The sequence below is a fragment of the Apteryx rowi genome, unplaced genomic scaffold, assembly GCF_003343035.1.
Source record: "Apteryx rowi isolate R43461 unplaced genomic scaffold, aptRow1 scaffold_189, whole genome shotgun sequence".
NCBI classification, from domain to species: Eukaryota; Metazoa; Chordata; class Aves; order Apterygiformes; family Apterygidae; genus Apteryx; species Apteryx rowi.
The window spans coordinates 1,537,104-1,559,375 of record NW_020448185.1 but is presented as its reverse complement, the minus strand read 5'-3'; the positions used below and the strand labels follow the sequence as shown (position 1 = coordinate 1,559,375).

The 22,272-nt window shown below is 39.4% G+C and overlaps 1 protein-coding gene across 1 annotated transcript in view; it reads left to right on the top strand.

Moving 5' to 3' along the window:
- KLF12 (Kruppel like factor 12) overlaps positions 1-22,272 on the top strand; it is a 152,050-nt gene that overhangs the window by 67,253 nt on the left and 62,525 nt on the right. Inside the window, exons 6-7 of the mRNA XM_026061967.1 lie at positions 8,196-8,331; positions 21,554-21,613. Of these exons, the coding sequence (XP_025917752.1) occupies positions 8,196-8,331; positions 21,554-21,613 (196 nt within the window). The remainder of the gene's footprint in view (positions 1-8,195; positions 8,332-21,553; positions 21,614-22,272) is intronic.

The window sequence follows — 22,272 nt, the reverse complement described above, 5'->3', positions numbered from 1 at the left end:
ATCAAGTATTACAACTTTATTTTTGAAGCCAAACCTAAGGAGGATTAGGAAGGCCATTTCAACATCTTGAATCCCTGCACCTATTGGAAAGTATTAATTCTTTGTCTTTCACACCAAGAATGCTTCTGGTCCTTTAGTTCTATACTCTCGCCAGCATTTAGCTTTGATCTAGTTGCTTTTATCATACAWATTTGGATCCAGCTGAACACACGCATAAACTTCTCATTTATTTTATCCCTTTGTTGGGTTTTGTTGTGACTTGGACCAACCTACTGAAAACTTCCTGATGTCTAAAATATCTCTAGACTGTTGAAATGTGCTAGTTACAATCTCTTACTATTTTGTAGTGACTACACAGTATTTTATTTAATATTTAATGTATTCTGTCCTTATTCTTTTCCCTRTTTCATATTATATTTGGTGATGGAGCATTTGTGTATTGAATGCTCAGTGAGATTTAAATCTCAATAGTTTCAGTAGTTCGATTTTTGCGTAGATGAGGTCTCATGGTGTTCAAATAGCTTAGAATGAGGAAAGTCCTTTGTTTTGAAAAAAATGGTATTGTATGTTTATGTATACAACCTGATGACAGAAATGCTTAAATATGTGCATATATTATATCCATGCAATCACTTCACCTCTATATTTTTTACATATACCTATTCTTACTACAGGTTTATGGCAAATTATTTGACTGGCGAAATGATTTTACATATTGCCTTTGATTGGATCATAGCAATTAATATTGTCTGGTAGATTAGTTACACTGTGTGTTCAATGCCAATTCCCATTCCCTGTGAACCACAGCTATGCTGGGTGCAGTTAACTGTTCTAGCCATATAGTCCCATAAAATCTCAATAAAATCTGAAAACTGTGGAGTATGGGTAATCTTGCTATAAATTGTAATAAAAATTACCCCTGTAGACTCTATATTCTCACCATTAAGTTCATGGATATTGCTGCTTTGTACATAAAGTTTTATGAAATAAATCGACCAATTCTGCTGCCCCTACCAGACACCAAGCTGTTTTGATTGAAAATCTGATAGGTGAGCTCAGAGCATTTTCTAAAGCATAAAGTGCTTATAATGAACTTTAAATGGGAAGAAAAATGCCACATATATGCTTCATATAGTAAGTACCTGCTTACGAGGAGAAAATCATAAACGCCATAATTCCCACAATGAGTACATTTGTTATGTCTGTAAAGCAAGGATTTGGTTTCCTAAAACAGCTGTCTAAAGTACATTAAGTAAACCTGAGTACAATACCTAATCTCAGAGGGCTCCCTTTGAAATAGTTCGTGTACATCTGTATCCAGAAGTGTTGCTTCCACTGTTGAAAATACAGAATAGTGTCTGTGACATTCTCCTTCGGTGTTTTCCTGCTGTAGGGACTCAGCGTTGGGCTCCTGCTCTCTGCAGAACTGTCAAGAAGGGGGAAATTCAGGARTGGGTGGGACTAATGGTTGTCTGCCGAGTTAAACAGGCAATCTTTTTGCTTCATATAGCCAGAGATTGGATAGCTCACTCGTCACCACCAAATAGCACATATTGATATTCAGTGGCTTTTTTCCCCCCGTCAATATGCCGCTCTGTGTGTTCCTTCCCGGCAGGACAGGCTGTTGCAGGCTCGCGTGCATCCTCATTCCTCTGTGGCGTTCTGCAGTGCTCGTTACAGCACCCAGGGCCGCAAGGGTCATGTCCGCCAGCCGAAGGAAAGTATGTCAGGGTGGGGTTCACTGAGCTTTGCAGATCAACGTCCGGGGTTTCTCTTGGCTGTCTCAAAGCCTTGACCTCTGTGCCTGTGAGGGGTGTAGTGGCCAAGGGAATGCATGGTGTAGAGACAACAGTCACATCTAATCTCAGTCTGGAAATAGACTTCAAGCAGTGGCACGGGACTAGACTTGCACAATTTTAAAAATCTGTTTTCGAAGATTAACCCAGAAAGATAGAGATGAGTCCCGGTGCCTCTACTTAGTATTTGATCCACCTGGGTTCATTTTTTTATCAGGGTTTTTGAAACAGGGACATTTTAAGAAAGAATAGAAGTCACTGTTGACCAGCAGTTTCCATCTTACAATATTTCAAGTACTCTATTTGTCAGATGCTAAATGGAGAGAGCAAAGTTATGTAGAGACCAATGTTACACACTGCAGTATAATATCTGTTCATAAATTTTTGGTTTTAATGATGATTACTTTGTCTTCCTGTCTCCTCTTCCAAATTTGCCCGTCGGGACCCTGGTGCCAAAAATCATTTTCTTCAACCTTGTGGTTGGTCAGCAAGAAGTACCTTTTGCATTAAAGGCGTGGTAGAAGGGAGAGAGAGCGAGAGCAAGCGAGGCCGCGCAGTACTGTTTGCTTTCCCCTCCCCTATCAATCACTTACTGAGATCCAGAAATTCTTGCTTCTCTCCCCTGGAATTAAGGCACGACTGAGTCACACACCGAGGGGGGCCGCTGTCCTTCTCCTCCTCCCAGCAAGGAGCAGAGATGTCCATGCAACCTCCTCTCTCACTGGCTCATGTTGGCGAAGATTTGGGAAGAAAAATTAGGGTATGATAAACAAAAACTGCCAGTGGCTATAGCAGTGTGCTGACGTATGGCCCTTTTCACCTCTAAGAGGGCCCAGATTCAAACCACCTATTACAGACATTCAACTTCAGGATTTTTGGTGGTGCCTGGCCTTAGCCAACCAGCTTGGAGCACTTGAGCTGGGTCTAAATGATCTCTAAATAAGCAAAGGGATTAAGAAGTATCAGGGAGGAGCTGGCCTCTTTATTATTTCTGTATGGAGCTAAGGTCAGTTCATTGTTCCCAAATACTGWTGGGAAACAAAAGACACATAAGCATGCCTGGAGTGATTCCCAAATCAAAATTTCACATGAAGTGTGTCTGTCAATTTGTGACAAGAGCACAGAGTTTTCCTCTTAGGACATAGCTCAGTGAAAGAGAGAATAAGAGAATAAGAGAGAAGAAAGAGAATAACAGCTCAATTTGGTGGTCCTGTGACCAGGTTATTGCTCCAGGAGAGTCCTCAAGAGCAGGCCGGCTGAGTCGCTCCCGGAGATTTAGCCTGTGCTCCCATATGATGGTTAATCCTGTACCATGTCAGGAGTGATGCAGCCATGTGCCAGAAAGCCTGGAGTCAGGCAGTGCTCCTTAGGAGCTCGTTATGCTGGTTTAGATGCTTTCCAGCATTTTAGAAGGGGCAATTTTGTCCCAAGAAACTGGATCAGGTATTGCCTGGCTGCCACAGCCAGCATAAATTGTAAAGCCAAAAAACTGTTACATTGTGCTGAGGCTATTTCAACAGAAATAGCAACAAGCTTATATCCAATCCAGATCAGTTTTTTACTGCTGGCAACTGACAGTTGGCAGGTACAGTATTATTGAGGGTAGACCAAGTTCTGGAGTATTTAAAGGCTTGCATGCATCTTAACGCAAGATCCTTTTGCACGTTTTAGCTTGAAAAAAGTTCAAGAAGTGAACTCACTTGTACCACCTAAAATGAAACATTTTGGCAAAGTGGGCATTGAGAAATGATTGCAGATATGTACATGTGTCGAGAGCAATCCTCTGTACTTTTTCAGCAAGAAGGATCATTGTTTCTTTCAGCCTTCTGCACTTGCAGATGTTCTTAAATAATTCCACTGGCTCGCCTGTCCTTTCAGCATGGAGCTTACTTCTCTCATTCTTGTGGACTCTTTCGGTTGCACTTTTGTCCCACCAAAGCAGTCTCTAACTTGTTTCTCTCTGCTTGCCTCATCCCAGCTTCACAAAACCACTAAATATCTCAGCTGGACAAATCTTGCCTTTGAAGAGGAGTAGCAAGGGCGAGAAAGCCATCTCATTTTAAGGCAGCGGCTGATCATTATTTACTAATTGGATTATAAGATGTATCTGCCTGTGATAGGAGGAGACTGGATTCAGTGACCCAGCCAGATCCCTTACTGTTCTGTGGTCCTAAGTTCAAGGAGAAACTTGGTCATCAGAGCAAAGTACGGTACAAAGTGAGGTTAAAACGCATGGGCATGTTTTGTGGGCACTCCTCCACCTTGCTTGTCTTCCATTATGCATTTGTCCTCCACCTTTCTCCTATCTCATTTGCTAAATTATCTCTTGCCTACATCTCTAAATTTTTCTGCAAACTGATGTTCATCAGGCCAATAATTACTCTTAATTCAGTGTTTTTGAACTGCTGCTGGTATTTGTAAACCTTGGTGCCAGCAGTTTGACAGTTGTTCTTAGATGTCCAAGAGAAAGTCAAAGCTGTTGACATAAGCAGGAGTCACGAACTCTGAATGTATAAAAATCCCATACTGCAGTTTGCACTCTGTAGTAAGTGGTGAAGAGGAGATATCTATGAGGCTTTCAGTCAGTTAGTTACCCACCTGGCTCATTTGAGGGAGGGGGATATCTTTAAAAGTTGTTTTTTCCTGCAGCAGCTGTGGCTGTGCTGAGAAAACAGGGCAATTTATATCAGATAACAGAGGCCGAGTTCAGCCTCCTGGCTAGTCACCTCTGCTCCCAAATGTCTTGGCCACCCAAGTCTACAAGTTGGGGAAGGATGGAGCCCACTGAGCTCTTTGAGCCACTGGGCCAACATGGGACAAGCAGCATTGCCTTTTGGGGCAAGGAGCATCTGTAGGGCTAATCTCCTCCTTGGAAACTTGTGAAAGTTGTCACTCCCTCTCCCCTGGTGCTTGCAAAGTATTCCAGAGCCACAAAAGGAGAGCAAAAAGTGAAAGGGTTGTGGGGAGGCAGAGAGTGAGCAGGAGGAGAGGTCACAAATGGAAAGAGGGACCAAAAAGATGTATGCATGGACTGAAATTAAAAAATAATGGAATAACCCCTGGATCATTCTCCAGTTTAATTCTCATCTTTAATTAGGTTCATTGCAAACATATAACAAAAAGTGTCCTTGAATTTCCTGCTTTTGAATTACTCCCACAATGTATTTTCATTTTTAACATTTCATTCCTGCCATGCTCACATGCCACAACACCTCTCARTGTCCTCAACCATAGGCTTATAGTGAGGCAAATGGTGTCCACTGGGCCAAATTATCTTTAGTTGCAAAAGCACAACCCTGTTGACAACTTTTTGGCTAGATTAGGACTATACAGAGTAGAATTTACCCTGCTGAGTACAAAAAAAAAAGAGAAGGTATTGTCAGTCTCAAATATTGTGAAGCACAGCCTAAAATCATGAGATTTAAAAATACTTGTGTTGTTGTGTAAAAGCCAATACAGGGATTTTTATCTTTTGTTTTTTGAGTCTCTAGGACATCTTTCTGTGATACTTTCAAGTATCCCTATCCCACCATAAGATCTAGAAATGACCTATTTTAACATAATTGAGAGTTTTCAGCTTATCACATTCCTCAATAATTTAAAAAGAGCACCAAATATTATAGGAGTCTCAATAATATCTGAAGAGCTGGTAATCTGTAATAGTAATGGTGTGTCTTAGAAGGAACAAAAAAGGTAAGATATTTTTCATACACATTTATACCAGCTCTTTTTATGTAGGCATATTCATGGTTAAGTGATCAAAATTGGTGCATGATAATTGTATTATGAACTAAATTATTTAACAACTTCTGCTATTTTAAATTATGCTTCAGTTTAAATACCAAGAAAGTTTCTGACCTAGCTAATTAAAACTTTTACCATAGTGAAAATCAGATGAAGCCACATTTAATGCTGAATATTGCATAAACATTTTTTATTACAATTTTAATCTTATATGCAAATATTAGCTTTTGAAAAAACATCACCTATAGCAGCATTTAAATATTGGGTAAATATAAGCATATAACTTCTTGTAACAAGATTCACTTTAAGAAAAACTGCAAAAGTAGTGAAATAACTAGTAATTATCTCGTATATAAAGTTGTTCTTAACAAAGTAGCATCATTTGGGATTAAGGTATCCTCAGAAGTAGCACTTCTTTCCAGTAGTTTTCTCTGCACCTAAATAAGCTGAATAGATAGTTCAGCTGCTTTTAAATCAAATACTAGATTATCCCTAATGCTCAGACATGCAGTGTATATTGTCCTATGTAAGTTGTGATTTTAAGAAGCAYGGTCATAATGGTGCTTATTCTACCTAAAAGAATTAAAAGTTTTTAATAATTTCTATGTTGCTACACATTTGTCTCAGTGCAGGTATAGTAGTGATTGTCAAGAATCCTTACTTTGATAAGAAGGTGTTTTCTTTACCATGCATGAAATAATAATAAGCAATCAAAAGRTAGCCAGTATTGCTGGGGTATCTAAACTGTGTGAATAGAAAGCTATTAGAAGTAATACTGTACTTCTGTGAATGTGCTGTGCTTCCTGCTGGGGTTGGTGCATTAGCTTATTAAACGTACAGTATTTTCCACACAATAGTATTTTCTTCAGTAAGTTCCTTAACATAAGTAAAAATGCATCTGAAGGGTAGTTGTAATCACTCATTGTTCTTTCACTTGGGAGCTGTTAACAGCTAAGACGTAGATTARAATTTAAGACCAACTTTCCCCATAGGCAGCACTCATTTGGGGAGCACTTTCTTTTCAAGAGCCTGACTATCCACCAGTGCTACTTTTATGGCTGCACAACTCTTGGAGTATCTATATTCCTCCCATTCCTCACTGTAACTCAGTCCCTTTTCTAGAGTCAATGAACATGGTAATGCAAGGTACATGACAAAATGGGAAATTTAACTGTAACTTTCAGAGTTCCTCTTCAGCAGTAGAACTGCTGAACTGTTTATCATCTCTAAAGGGAACCTGTGATACCTACTGTGACAGGACTCAGGTTAGCCAGAGCTGAGAGGTAATGAAAGTTGTCTTTCTTGAAATGCACATACCAAAACCCAGAAATTATCTGATCTCTGAAGCTGTGTTGTATGAGAGCACAAACTAACAAATTGGAATAAGTTAACTCTTTAAATAAATAAACTTGGATTCACCTATTTTACCTGACCAGACAAAATAAACACATTTGCAAACAAATCTCTTGCCTTCCTTCCCCTCTCTGCTCCTCTCTTGCAGGATCAAGCATCTCTGGTTTTGCTTTCTACTCCAGTAGCTTTCAGGGTCTCCCAGCATTTACTAAACCCACTTGATCTTTGCTAGGTCAGGAGGAATGTTTCTTTCTTTGCATCACCTCTGAAGTTTGTCTCTGGGTCTGTCCCCTGATACAAGCAGCCCCCAGGTCCAGTGGTTGTTCCAGGTCGTGCTTGTGCCCAGATGTCCCCCTCGCTCCTTCTCTCGATTTCCACTTTTGTCAGGGTCCCAGCACAGACTCAGTTACTACTACAGAAAGTGCCGTCCTTACTTCCCTTTGAAGGCAGAAACCAGGACAACAGGGAAGGCGGGTAGCTTCCTTTCTGCTCTCCTTTCCTTTCCTGTCTCTTTTTTTCACAAAATGTACTACAGTATGTATACTGTAAAATGTGGATGGACAAAATAATCCTGCCATTCATCATACATTTCTTGATCTTCAGCTGTTAGTAAGACTTGAGAGCGCATGGCTTTTCCAAAACATCTGACTTAAAAGGAAGGTGCTAAGTCCACCTAACATCAGTCGCCCAAAAGTTAATTATCTATTTGAAGTTACTTGTAGAGGCTTTGCTACATGTAATGTGGAGAAAAGGCATCTTCAGAGATTAACACTGGTGTTGAACTGAGTCAGAAGTCAAGACAACTGACCTGTTTCAGATGCCTAACTTCTAGTTGACTGAAGTTATGTGAATCCCAACCTGATATCTCTAGATGTACAGCCAAAATCAAAGATTGCTCTTGAACTTTTGCTGTAAAATTTAYTCTTAAATGTGCTATATTGTTTAAAGCAGATGTTCCCCATTCTGTCCTCTTCCCTTTCTAAGGCAGCCAAAATAATTAACTCAAGGGTAAAATGAGTATTTGACAAATATGATATATGTAGTTTTATTTTAGTGGTTCAAGTCCACAGAATGCATTTGTATAGTATGTGTGTATTCACACATTTGCATGCAGTTGAAAATGTTTGTGTATATCTGTAGTACCACTAGATGACTTTGCAAATCCATCATCTGATTTGTGAGCCTAGGAGAAAACTGTGCCATCCAGTATAAGTGAATAAATGTGTTGTACACCCTAATGTTGTTCTGGGACAAGATTAATTTCAGCACACTCATATTAATCCATTATATGTCTCTTTCCAGCACAAATGGACACCCGAGGCCTATCTCCCAGACAAATTAAAAGTGACAGTGATGATGACGACCTGCCAAATGTGACCTTAGATAGCGTTAATGAAACTGGATCTACAGCGCTCTCCATAGCCAGAGCAGTGCAAGAGTAAGTATCATTCTCAGAGCAAGATAAGTATTGCCAAGGTGTTCGCTGGCTGACGGAAACACCAGTCATCAGCTGCTCTGCAGAGGTGTCATCCCAGCTGCGAGCCGGCGTACCTGCCAGCATCTTTTCTGTTTAGCTTCATTCCCTTTAGGAAGAGATTGCTGGCTCTCTCTCCTCTGGTTCTCTTCCTGTGTCTTTCTCTCCTCCCTAATTGTTAGCTGAAGTTTCAAAGTAAAGTCAGTTCTTCCCCTTTATTTGCTGGCAAATTTTGCAGTGTTTATATTTTCTGCAAAAGGAGATTGTGTTAGACTTTTCACTGAAAGAAACCGAACCTTTTTATTGACTGAAAGCGGCATCAAGAAGTTTCTTCGAGTTGCTGTCAAGTAGGAACTCCCCACATTTCTCTTGAAGAACATCATAATTGAAAGGAAATTAGTAAAGGACTTTGAACAGTTTTTCCGTTACTGTTATTTTTCTCTGTACTTTAACCTACTGGAAAACAAACAATAAGTTGTTAATTTAGCTTTGTTATTATTTGTTTAAAAAAAGAAAAAGTTTATCGTGAACATTAGTAATTCTGTAGATGCATAAGCTTGCCCAGTCACTGTAGCAGCTGGAAGGGAACCAACTGTGAGGTAAATAAGTATTAATATCTCCATTCTGTAGGTGAGGAAAATGAGGCTATGTGTAAAGATCACCCTGTAATCTGAAGTAGAGCTGGAAATAGATGTAGAGCCTCGAGGCATTAAGCTTGTGCTAGACTCACAAAACATATGTTTATATGAATGGTTCAAAATATGGACATTCTGGACACTTTATTAAAAAGGAAGGGATATAAAAAGCCATTAGACATTGTTATTATGTAATTTATTATAAATGCATTTTACATGTCTTAACCTGATACCTTAAAGTACTTACTGTTTTCTTTTCTTTTCCTGGCTATCAATAGCCAAAAGCACTGATGTTTCCATAGCAGTGCTCTGTTTGCTGAGAGAAAACTAAGCTGTTTTTGAGGGGAAACTACCTTTTTGCATTGGTCAGGCAGATGGGACACGTTTGATGCATTGTCTTCCCGAGTTGTTCCTTAAATTACCCCTTTCCCACCCCTTCAAAGAAGAAAAAGAAGGAAGATGTGGTATCGTGGGGGAGGGAGCTGGCAATTTCAATTCCGTAGTGCAGACACCAAGAGCTGAGAGCCCGTAGAAGCACCCGGCCGCTCTGCCTCTCTAGAGCAATCTGCCTCTTGCATCTCAGGGGGACGATGGCTTTCACCCGCCACTCATTAATTTGCCTTCTGGTCCAGTGCCAAAATGATGAGCCCCAAACCTGTATTCCACATCAGCAGAGAGGGAGTTCTTCATGGACAAGCCAAGGTGTTAGCTCTCACTTTAATTAGTACGCTTCGGTCTGACTACAATAAAAGATGGAGAAGATTTTTCACTGGTGACAGCATTGCTTGATTGACAGGCCTAGCACATATTTTAAAATTGCTGGTTACAACACCAGGACCTGACGTGCTAAGTATTTTTCTTCTCAGTTTGTACCACACATAGTATGCCAGAAAAAAAAAAATCGTGATTTTGCACTAAGTAGTTCTGTCTAATTAATGAGGCACAGGGAGCTAGCAAATACTTTTAATACATGACTGGCAGGCATATATTGTTTTCTGTGATTGATATTACTTGAATATTTAGAGAATTGGTCAAAGCATGAAAAGCTTTTTTATAATAATGCATTCCACAATTTTTGAAGGAAAACGTGCTGAATATTACTTGACTGGCTCTGGAGTTTAAGAATTAAGTTAAGAAATTTAATAATCTAACATCAACTCATCCTTGTTACAGGTTTTATTTAAACAGTAATCTGTTAGTTTATTTCCAAAGTCCCATTAAGAAAATCTAATTTGACTGTGATCTGCGATTTGTCTTTTCTTTACTTCATTCTCAGTCACAGATACCCCACATACTGCTGCTGAGCTGAAAAGAAACGTTAGCACATTATACCAATTCTGCTCAATCCATTTCTTTCTTGGTCTACAATATCATGCCTTACAGGCTCCATTCTGTATAATTTAGGCATCTAATATGTACCTTAATATTAGCTGTTTAGCAAAGCAATCCCCCTAAAATAAAAGCCTGCATCTGAAGTACAGTGCAGGACTTTACTTAAGCATCTAAATTTGACAGACAAGAATTTCCTCTGAAGACACTGAAATGCATCTACCATTGTACTGCAAATTCAGGCAGTGTAGGCGCATGCATAAAAGGACTGCTTCAGTAGGTGATAAAGCTTAGGTATAAGCTAAGTGTCCAAGCTAGGCAGGCTGGACCTCACAGTTTATAAGACTGTCCTGTCAAATGTGTTCTTTCTTAAGTGAGCTTGTAAGCTTTTTCTTGTGAGTTAACACATGCAGTTAACAACAAAAAATAACTTGTTACTGAAAGGGAATCTTTTCTTCATATGAGATAATGGTTTGGAAGTACAGCATGGCACCTCCAAAAGCGTGGCAGCATCCTTTCCTTCAATTTTGGATTGCAGTTGTGCAATCTTGTTCTTTTGTAAGCAAATTACCAAGACTAGTTTGTACATGCTAGTGGCAGGTGCAAGACAACAGTTGACCTTTTTTTGGTTGATTTTCAGACATATTTTAAATTATCCAGCATAATGATTTTACACACACACACACACACACACACACACATATATATATATATATATATAAAAATATATCACTACTGCCACCTAAGCTCTGAGAGTGGAAAAGAATTAGAACCCCTGTGGTCCATATTTCCCTTGGGTCAGTTCATACAGCTCCCTGTGCAATGTGCGGGGCTCTGGGGCTTGCCTTGTGGATACCCCGACTTTCTCCATGTGCTCTCTGTGGGGACTCTGGGTGTGGGGTTCATCTCGCCTAAACAGACACCTGCAATGTAGATACCTGCATCTGAGCTAGTTATCTAGCCTCCCTGCTACCTCCTGCATACCGAATGGATAGCAGTTGGCACATAGAGGTGGTAGTTCTTTTGACCTATTCTAGCCGTCTAATTTAGGGAGAGAGTCAAGGCCATGAGTGTCTGTTCCTCGCTGTTGACTATAGGCGGTCCAGACAGCTGTCCGAGACATACATGTCAGCACTGTAGATCTCCAACATTAGGTGAGATGGCTCTGGCATTTTGGATTCCTTTTCACGAATCAGTGTGCCTAAAAGTCAATCTAAATCTACCAGGTGGGGTTAGCAACATCAAAGTTTTAACAGCAAGCTAAAGAAACTAACTAGTCAGTAGTTTTTTTKGGGGGTGGTTTTTTTAGTATAACAATATTTTAGATTTGTTGTCTTGGAAATTACCCTTACATGGTTGGGTCACAGAACAATTTGGAATGCCTGTATGAAAACTGTGTTTTTCATGTCCTCTAAAACACGGAATGTATCTTCCTGTCTTGCTGCTTTGTTTCAGGTTCACTATAGTCTTACACAAAAAGAATTCTTACCAYTAAAAATTCTGTCAATCGAATACCAAAAGTTGCCTGTTCAGTTTTAGTTCATATTTACTTGAACAGAATAGAATTTGTTTGGTTATTTGTAAAATAACCAAGTATGACTGTTTTCTCAGGAAAATTGCCTTCTTGCCTGCTAGCTTTATATTGGCTGAGCATCCAGGCTTTTTAGTACTTCTTTTGGGTAGGTTTTCATAGTCGTTCTTCAGTTCAGCAAACTCAGTCAATACTATAAAGTTATAAATAAAGTAGTTATTTGAAAAAAGATACTTCAGTGAAATTTCTTTATGTGAGAGTGTTGCTTTATGGCAGTTACTTTTCACTGCTATAATATAGACTAATAATAATTTATTAATCTCTGATAATTTGTTCTGGCTGATAATAAATTTTGCAGCAGTATGCAGCTTTTAATAGGCTTTGCACTGTAAACACCATTTCATCCTTTTTATAGCATGTTCTACAAACTCATTTTGACGTACAACTCTGACAAAGAGCAGATTAGCCACTATGTGTCTGACAACACTGATGCTTATTACACAGCAAGAATAGCATCATACATTTAGGTTCAAATCTCAGGTGTGCTCTAGAAGCATATCTTTATGAAGTCAAGGGAAGAGAAAGCATTAGTCAAGCCCTGGAAGACCAGTAAAACTTTTTAAGGTCCCCCTCAGAGGCAGCATGCTATTCCCTCAGCCTGGCAGCCATCCCACCCCTAAGCAGCCTCGATGCAGTGGGGCTCAGGGTACCTCCAGAGGCTTTCACCATGGTACACAGTAATGCAAACCCTGAGCAAGGTGTTCATCTCCCCATTACCCAGCATGCTTGCACAATAAAATGGCATTATTTTACAGCGTGCATCTCTCTTCCCCCTGAAAACACATGACATATAATCTCCTACCTGCCAAGGCTGAGGACGGGAGTGGGAAAGGCAGAGGGTGATTTTTAGCATGAACTTGTGATCAGTGTATTGGTAAAAATCCAAAGATATGGAAATTCCTCATTCTCTCTGGACTCTTTTCTCTTTAGGGAATGTAGGCAATCCAAAGAGTTAAAGAGGAGGGAACCCCTTTAATGAAGGCATTTTTTATTTCAAATAGTGGCAAAGAGAAGATGGAGTGTGCATATAAACTGATGATACTTGAGGGAGCTCATTGTTTTTCTGGGATGATGGAGTGACAGAAAATTCAGTGAGGAAATCCTGAATATTTGTAGTTATAGGCACAGTGAAGTCATGAAAAGTTGATTTGGCATTTGGATGTGACTGTGATGACCTGTAGCGTGCTACTTTTCCTTGCGCTGGGCTGGATGCTGCTGAGTGCTTAGGTGTACGAAAATGAGTTTAGGGGCTTTGTCTCAACCCCCTTCTCTTTGGCTATGTTATGTGATTGACTGAATGACGCTAACATGATCACCTTACTTAATTTTTAAATATTGCTGATTTTTATTACTGTAATACAGTGGAAGATAGTTTTTAATATTACACTAGTGAGAAAGAAGTTCCACAGCTGATAGACAGTATAGCTACAGGACCAGTTTATTCTTAAACTGGTATGTAGTTTTCAAGTCTGAATTTTTTCCTTATTTCTCTTTTCTTCTGCCTCTTCATCTTCAGTTTAAATCAATTCCTGCAGCTGATTTTATCTCTTGAAGTTTATAACTGTGTTCCTATCAGCCATTCATTTTCTACACTTATATTGACCATTTTCCTGCTTCAGTGGCAATCATTACTACCATTGTGCTATTCATTATAGAGAACTTTCACCTCTTTTTTTTTCCTCTGGTTACAGACAAAATACTTTGTCCTGAGTCTCTGAGAAACATAAGTGAGAGTGTTTTGGCAGTATTTGTGTGAACTTTGCTTCTCACTCCTCTGGTACATCCGCCCTCTGTGAACAAGTGCTCATTTTAAAACTGGCACACAGTCAGATAGTGATTTTACAGATGGAGAACGGAGTAGTGCTGGTCCAGAATTTCTCAATAAAACATTTTTCACCAGAAAATACTGATTTGTCTGAAGCAAAATCATGGGAATATATGAGTTTCAATTAGACTTGTCACGAAGATTTCCCAAGTTTGGGATGTGTTTTCTTGATCAACATAAGTCAGAGACCTTAGAACAGAAGATAGTGTGGTTGCTACAGCCCTCGTGTGGGAGACTCAAGCCCCATGCATGGGAAAAATTGACCTGGGAGGTCCCCACCCTCCCAGGAGTATTGGTTGTGGCACAGTCGGTCATGCCATGGGGTTTTCCTCAGTCTTGCGGAGAGTCACTGGACAAATTGCACTGACTGTTTTTCAACTTTAATGGAGAGAGAGGGATTGTGCACCTATGGGTGCAAGTGAAACACACTGGTGATGTAGACCTCAGTAAGGAAGGCGATCATTTCTATTATGAGTGATGTCCCCACTATATTTCAAGGATGCTTCTTGTTCTGGTTTTGTTTTATTTTTTCATCAAAACTTTTGATAGTCTCAGATGTGTATCCTGCAGCAGAAGAGAAGGGGATTGTGCAGTGGAAAATATTCTGGGTTGAAAGTTGGGTAATTATCCAAGGGCACCATTGAGTCGACACATTTGTACTGTGTCTCAGCTAGTTTAGGGAACCTTTGGGCAGTGTCAGATTGTGCAATTTGGACATCCCCTTGCAACAAAGTTTCTCTCTCGTAATTTAAGTTATCTAAAAGTTAGACTCAAATCTTTTGGGCTTCTAGGTCCAGTCACCTCTTCTGCTGTGATCATCTACCTTTTGGAGGTGCCTGTTCTTCMCCACTGGTTGTACAGTCTGGGCAAATAGCTTAGGGAGAATAATTAACTTTAAGATTGCTGAAGTTATATATGAGGAATCACACTCTATGTGATTTTTTTAAGGCCACACTGAATGTCTGTGCCTCAAGAAGAAACTGAACCTGCTACATCTAAACTTTGGGTCTATGCCACTACTATAGTGTATGATATCTTATACCCACATGCAGTTCAGATACTGACTACTTCTATAGTGTATTTATATGGCACTCTACAAACTTTCTTCTACTAGAATTTGATTTCTTAGAATCCTCTGTCTGTATATAAAAATGAATATGTCTGAAGCAGTACTAAAGGGTTCTACTAAAAGAGCTTGAAAACCTTATATGTCTTTTCAGAATGGCTCTTTAGGCACTAAGTGTGAATTTTTAGTTCCAGTAATCCAAATGGACATCTATACTATTGTAAGAAATTTGGTGGGTTTTTTTTGTATAGGCAACATTTTACAAACCAAAATTAGTTTAATAATTTGTCAGGGTGAGCAATACAATCAAAGGATGTCCTTCTGTGCATGCACAGAGATTACAGGGTTTTGGTGTGGAAATTTACCTGTGTATATCACAGAGCCACTTGCCAGGATAACAGATTTCCCATCAGCCAGCGACCATTATGAACACTGCCAGGTGGACTGAAATGGTAAATCAGAAGCAGCTTGCACAAAGAAATGGGCATAACTGCCTAAATGACAGTATTTTAGGAAATAGGGACTTTGTCAAATTGTTCCCTGAAGAAAGCTAATTTCAAAAATAAAAATGCTTTTAGCTTGGTCTAAACAAAGTTATTTTTCCTATCTCTGCTTGTAAAAGTAAATTACTAATGACTGTTGAATAGATTAGGCTAGAGCAAGGAAACATTGCCATTAGACTGTCTGTTCTGTTCTTTTGAATCACTTGGAAGTGTTCGGCATTACAGTTCAATACATGTTTTACCATACCGTTACCCAGAGTAATATTTTCCTTTTAAGAAAAATGTTTAAATTAAGTGCTAAATAAGCTGGAAGAACAAAGGAATCCTGGCTCTGTTAAAGTCCATAGGAGTTTTGCCATTAACTTCATCAGGTCCAACGGTTAACCCTGAAGCTGTAACAGAACTCTGGATGCTAAAAAAAACCAAAAAACAAAAAAACAAAAAAAGGAATTGAACACTTAAGCTAATCCAGGAACCAGTATGGCGCAACAAGAAAGGACATATGGGTTCATAGATGCCTTTCTGTATGTCTCGTTCATTACCTTTGTCCATTGCAAGCAACATAAACTCTCAAAGATCTTGTTTCCCAGCTTCAGTTCAGTATCTATATTCAATTGTCTTATATAATTATCTTTTCAAACATAGATTAGATTCATTAATTAATTTTAATTTTAGTCTAACAAGTGCCAATCATTTCAGTAGTTATCAAACTTTGCCATTATTGAGATTTTAAATTACTAAACATGTTTACACAAATGCACCTTTGAATAAAATCCCCCAAAACGATAGAGTATGATTTATAATTCCTATAGCACTTTTCAGAGTGCTTCACAAATAGTAACTAATTAAATTGTACGGGTCCCCTGTGTGTTCAAAAATTATACTTATCCGCAGGTTTGTGCCTTGCTGAAGGCCACACAGCAAAGCAGCAGGTGAGATGGTATCAGGATCGTCTGCCTTCTAGTCCCATGCTTAATCTGCTACATTGTGTTGCTCCAGAGTGAAGCTCTAGTCATTAGTGTTCAGCTATGTGAAATGCATTTTACTGATAGGGAGGGAGGCATTGTGTAATTGCTTCAAGAGCATGTCACCAAAGTGTGAGTTATAAATAACATTATGCATTACTGCTACCCAGATAGCAGTTTGTGCCCCTATTTGGCAATAGTTTCCCCAGTGATTCAGCTTTTTCTGTATTTTGTTTCTAAATCAGCACAGAAAGCAGAGGCAGAGCTGCTCACATTAAGAAATTCCGAGCTGTGGCAAGTACTCATTGGTGTGGATTAGACAGCAGAACACTGCCAGGAAGAGCCACAATAAAACTACCTCAGTGCACTGCTACCTTGACTTACTGATAAGAAAAAGAAAGAGCATGGTCCTCTGCTGTCACTTGAGCCAAAATTACTTCTTTTTTCATTATCTAGATCAGATAAGTTTTTATCTTTCCATTTCCATAAGGCAGTTCCTGTGATTTTGTGACAGACTAACATGCAGCACAATTAATTCTTAATAGCAGTGCTTATACTGATGTATGGAAAAATGTTTCCTGACTGTTCAGATCAGCGCATGCAGAAACACAGAAAAGCCGTGTAGGTCACAAATGCATAAATTGCATGTAAAGGAGGGCACTAATAAAAGGGGGACACTGCCTGCTGAGTCATAATTGACTAAGCATGCAAATACAGGAATGTTAAAAAAAAAAATCCCAATTTTTTTTCTATTGTCCCTTTTCCTCCATAATAGGTAAAGATTGTTTTAGGTTTTCCCCTGTGTTAGTTCAATCCTCTTTCACTAATATTGACTCCACCATAACCTCATCTCTCACAGCAAATTCTCTTTAGGCTTCAGATAAAGTGAAAGGAATGAAAGCACATGCCTGGATGATGGATACAGAGGAGATTTTTGTGCTGAGCCCTAGTGACAATGAGGTGTCATTCTCTATGTGGATGTGGCTGAGGACATGGGCAGTAGTATTTTGGACACATTAAGAGAGGGATAATTGGGGCTTAAAGGAACCACACGTAAGAAGTTACTTGGGACATGATGAAAGAAATTGAAGGCTGAAATACAGTTCCAGTAGGCCAATGATAGCATCAATCATGAGGTGTGTCTGAAGTAACGATAGCCACAGGTTTCGGAGTCAGGCTGAACACGTTCATCATTATAGTCATGATGAAGGTTTGGGTAAGATTTTTTTTTACTTACCCTTCTGGGATATGCTGAGCTGGCGTGGGATACAGTGCTGCAAGAAAGTGTGAAAACTGAGGAAGGCAGAAAATAAGGAGGAGACCAAGGCAGACAAGAGCAGGCAGCAACAGCCAAGTCACCCTTGCTTGTCATGTAGCCTTTGCTCAGCTGAGGTGGTGTGGAGTGGGCTTACTGGTACTGAGATCAGTTCTGTCCTGAAGATTGTTCATCCTGAGCCTTGTCTGTGGGGTCTGCTTCTGGCAGAAATATCCAGTGTTGTAAGCAAAGCCTGAAAAATGAAATAATCTGAAAATGAGTAGAACCTGCAAGGAGGCACAGGAATACTTGTATTTATGTACTCCTTAAAAGTCAGCAGGAGTTTTGATCTTGTCAAAATATGTCCCTCAAGTATTTGCCTTAAAAATACCATATTTAACACAGGCCTGGGATAGTGCATGATAAATCAGAGGCACACAGCGCTGTCAGATGGACAGATAACTTCACGTAGAAGTCACCCTGGCATTTCTCTTGAGAACTGATAGCCCTAGCTATCCCTTTGTGATCAGTTGCCTATCAAGGCCAAAGAGTCAAACCATTTATAAATCAGTTAACAGAAAGAACTGAAATAATGATGAGTAAATACACAGCATTCTCAATCATAAATGTTTCAAAAGCAGAGTAACAGGATGATGTTACATAATAAATTATTTGSTGAAAGTGCTTTATTCTCCTAAACTGGGTGATTCCCTTTGCACTCAGCATTTCCACTTCCTCACTATTTGCTGTCTGTATCACCACATCATTTCACTGAGATTCTAAACCACTACTAGCACGCGGTCAAAATAAAATGTGGTTTTCCGCTTGCTTGAGAATGTATTCAAATCTTAACAGTGCTCCCTACCAAGTACACACAGTTCTATAAAGGATAAATACATATTAATATGCTATATGGCAAAGAGATATTGCTATTTCCATATGCTAACGCCATGCTTGTAATACTGCATGTACTCGGAACAAAGATGAACCGTAATAACCCAGACACTTGAGACAAGGTGCAGGTTGCCTACTTTGGGAGGCCCAGTGGAAGTGTTTCATCAAATAGGTGCTTGGCTCCAGCAGAGTGATTCAGAGCACCTGTACTAGGCATCAACACTCCCTAAGCATAGTCGACAGAGAGTTAAATGCTCCGAAAGTCCAACATGCAGAGCAACCAGCTTCCTAGACCCAGCTCTGGCTAGCTGCTACATACAAGGCTATGGGTCATCTCTGCCCCCTCTGAAAGTTGGGCATCTGACCCATAGCTGTTAGTTAAAGCAAAGTTTGAAAAAAACAGTTTACATTCCCAACTTCTCTTTGTGGAAGATGAGAGATCAAATAGTGTCATTTGAGTTTACATGCTTCTACCTGTTTTAAAACACAGAGCACTCTGTCCTCTTCCTAATAGCATCACAGAAGAGGAGTCAGTTTTTTAAAAATGTGACAGCTAGAGGCAGCAGTGGCATAGCCACCCACATCTGGCATAAAAAAATAGTGTTTTGGGTACTGACTCAGGAAGTTGGATACCTAAGTTAGCAAATTCTTGAACCACAAGGCTATGATGCAAAAGATGTGCAGGAGTAGCCTTACCACCTCCTTGTCCTCTTCTTTTTCCTCCTCCACTTGTGTTTTGGATTGGGAAATGACCATTGCAGATCCCATTTGTGCTGAATCTGTGTCGCCAGGTGCATCCTAGACATTTTCACAGCAGAGACAAGTAAGGTTCAAGCCCCACTGACAAGCATAGACACTTCTCTTAATTTATGGATCCCAGTAGAGGTTTGGTGGGAGGTAGGTGCCTAGCTTCCCAGACTGGATGCTTCTGTGCATGGGCAGGCACCGAAATGTCCGTGTTGACCTGAAGGGGTGGCTTATCTTGGGACAACCGACAAGGTTGTTGTCTGCAGCTGTACAGTTCACCTCCACTCTGCGGGCATTCAATCTGCTTGTCAGTCCGTTACTGATTTGCCTCAGCTTATGGAATGGTATTTTAATGTGCAGTTTACTCTCAAAGAGTGGCCGGTAAACTGTGTTTGCACTGCTCAGACCTCGAGGGAGTGAGAGTAGGGCAGGCAGCAATGGGTAGTAAACTCTTCAGCCACCTCAGGCTAAGCCATCTCCACATGTGAGCCACAGCCTTGGCTTTCAGGCCAAACAAAGAGGAAAACAGAAGGCTTCAGGTGTTTTGGAGGTTAGGTAGAGGATGGGTTTTCTGACTGTCTTCCACTTCAGTGCCCAGATACTGTAGCTTCTGACCAGAATTTTAGTTGTCTGCTAAATTTCCCATTAGCAAAAATTCAGCATGCAAATATTTATCATCCTCACCAACTATATTTTTGCCTGTCTTTTTGCTTATTTGTTAAAAAGGGACTTTTATGAAAAGATTTACACAAAATTTAGAGTGATGATTTCTGAATAATATATCATTTCTAGTAGTAGCTTTAGGAATTGATATCTTTCCAAGAAGCAGAAAGAAGACATGGAGTGAACTAAAAGATAATTATAAACTAACTGACATGGGAGTGAATAATCAGTATTATGGTTTCCAGTTGCCATTTTTCCCGTATATATTGATTTCAGTTGAAGGCTAATGGGGTGCGGGAGATTTTTGTCCCATTGCTCTTTGGTTATATACTGGTGCAACTCCGAAGTAAAACCTGTATCTAGTGAATTCATGGGATACTTATCTCTGATATGTTCTTAAGAAGGAARAGATTCTACAATAAGTGGAAAAACAGGATGGAAAAAAGCCAGTGTCATGGATGTAATGGACCTGATAACTTAGACGTTGTTATGAAAATTCTTTATGTTCTTTTGTCATCTTAATAGCAGATTTCTGTCATATCAGAATTTTATCACTTAATGAAGGCAAAATGAAACAGTAAAAAAGAAAAATGCTTACTGTACATTTCTGACAAGGAAACTTGAGAGATTTTAAAGACATGATGCAAAATCTTGGAAAAAATAGATTATTTTTAAATATTGCGATGTAAAATCCACCAGGCCACATGTTTCCAAGGGCCAAAGGAAAGTGCAATTATATAAATCAAGAGAAATTACTTTGAAAATTTCCTTTTTACTTTAAAAAATTACTATGCCAACCTGCCCATTTTGATAGATCACTATAAAGGATCTTACAGGTTTCCAGTGCAAATGCATTCAACTGCTAGTGCGCTAGAACATTTTTGTGATTTGTATTATTATATTATATTTTTACTAGTTTCTTGGGCGTTGGCTTCAGACTAATTTCATGGCACATTTGAGGTCTAAACCACAGAGAGAAGGACTGAAGGGGGTTATTCATGAACTTGGCTTTCTACATTTTTTTTTTTAAATGTGGTGGAACTATTTCAGGAAGCCAGATGTATAATGCTCCTTTTTTGAGCACATGTAGATCAGAATTCGTCAGTGAAAAGGAATATTGCATGTATTCCGAATGACAACATAAGAGTTTATATAGCTATTATATAGTATATTGGTGGTGTTTAATATTCCAAATAATGTTCTAAAAGATTACGTATTTTCCCTGGAGTCTTGGTTTTAAAGAAAAAGCATTAATGGCTAGGTTTTTCAGTGATGCAYTGGGAATAATATTACTTAAGCAGCAGAATGCTGAGAGTGGAAGTTTACCCCAGCTTTTATGCCCTCTTTGTGCAATGGCTGCCTGCTCTAAATTCTTGTTAACATTTTCTTCTTGGTCAATGATTTTTTTTTTGAGAAAATGTGATCCACCATGACCCAGAATTACCACCAAGTGACACCTAGACCCTTAAGCCTTGACTCTGCCCCCATACAAATTAATGGCAGAACTCCTAATGATTTCCTTAGTATTATTGTGGGCCTCTACAGAGTAATTTTGTTTTAAGAAGGAGTTTTAAGTGAATGGGAAAGTTCGAAGTCCTTTCCACACTGAGGCTATGTGCTTACTTGGCAGTAAGTGTTCCTCAAGTTTGTCTAAGTCCCCTGCAATTGTTTGGGGTAACTTAAAATTCCTAATTGTCTGTGTTCAATTTCCAGAGAGAGCATGTGGGGCTGTGCCAGGTCAGCTGTTAACCCTTTTCGTTTTTTCAACTCCAGGTATGAAGCATTTTATTGTGTATTATATAATGTTCTGTTTTATTGACAAAGTCTAGTAGCAGTTCTTTTCAGCTTTCTTTCCCTCTGTGTCACGGCTGGGGCTGGGCAGGGTCTGAATTTGATTTTTGGGGCTGGGTGGGTGGTGGTGTGTGTTATGGGAAATCTTCCAAGTCCTTGTAAATAAAATATGAAAATAGAAAAAATTTCTGTCAGATGTTTGATGATGCAGTTAAAAATGTCCAAAATAGCCTACTGAAATTAAATGTACGTCTCATTTTACACAATGCTTACAAAGTTAATGCTGGTCAACATAGTTTACATTATAACGAGCTGTCAAATGCAGGAAAAGGTATTTGCAAATATCTCCTTGCTTTTTTTTCAAGGAGGCCAAAATTTAAAAAACGTACTGTGCAATGTGCCTAATAGATGTTCTCCTTCAGAGTGCTAAGCTCACATTCARGTCAAATCCAGCAGCTCTGGAAGTCAATAGGTGCCTCAGGTCCACCGGCCTGTGCACAGGTAGAAATGATGTCATGTATGACAGAATCGGTGTACCACCACTGATAGGATTATTGTTCTTGCTGGATTAATTGCTCTTGCTTTATTGGATTTTAAAATAGCACGCAATGAAATGTCAACTCTTAGTATGTGCTTGCTTG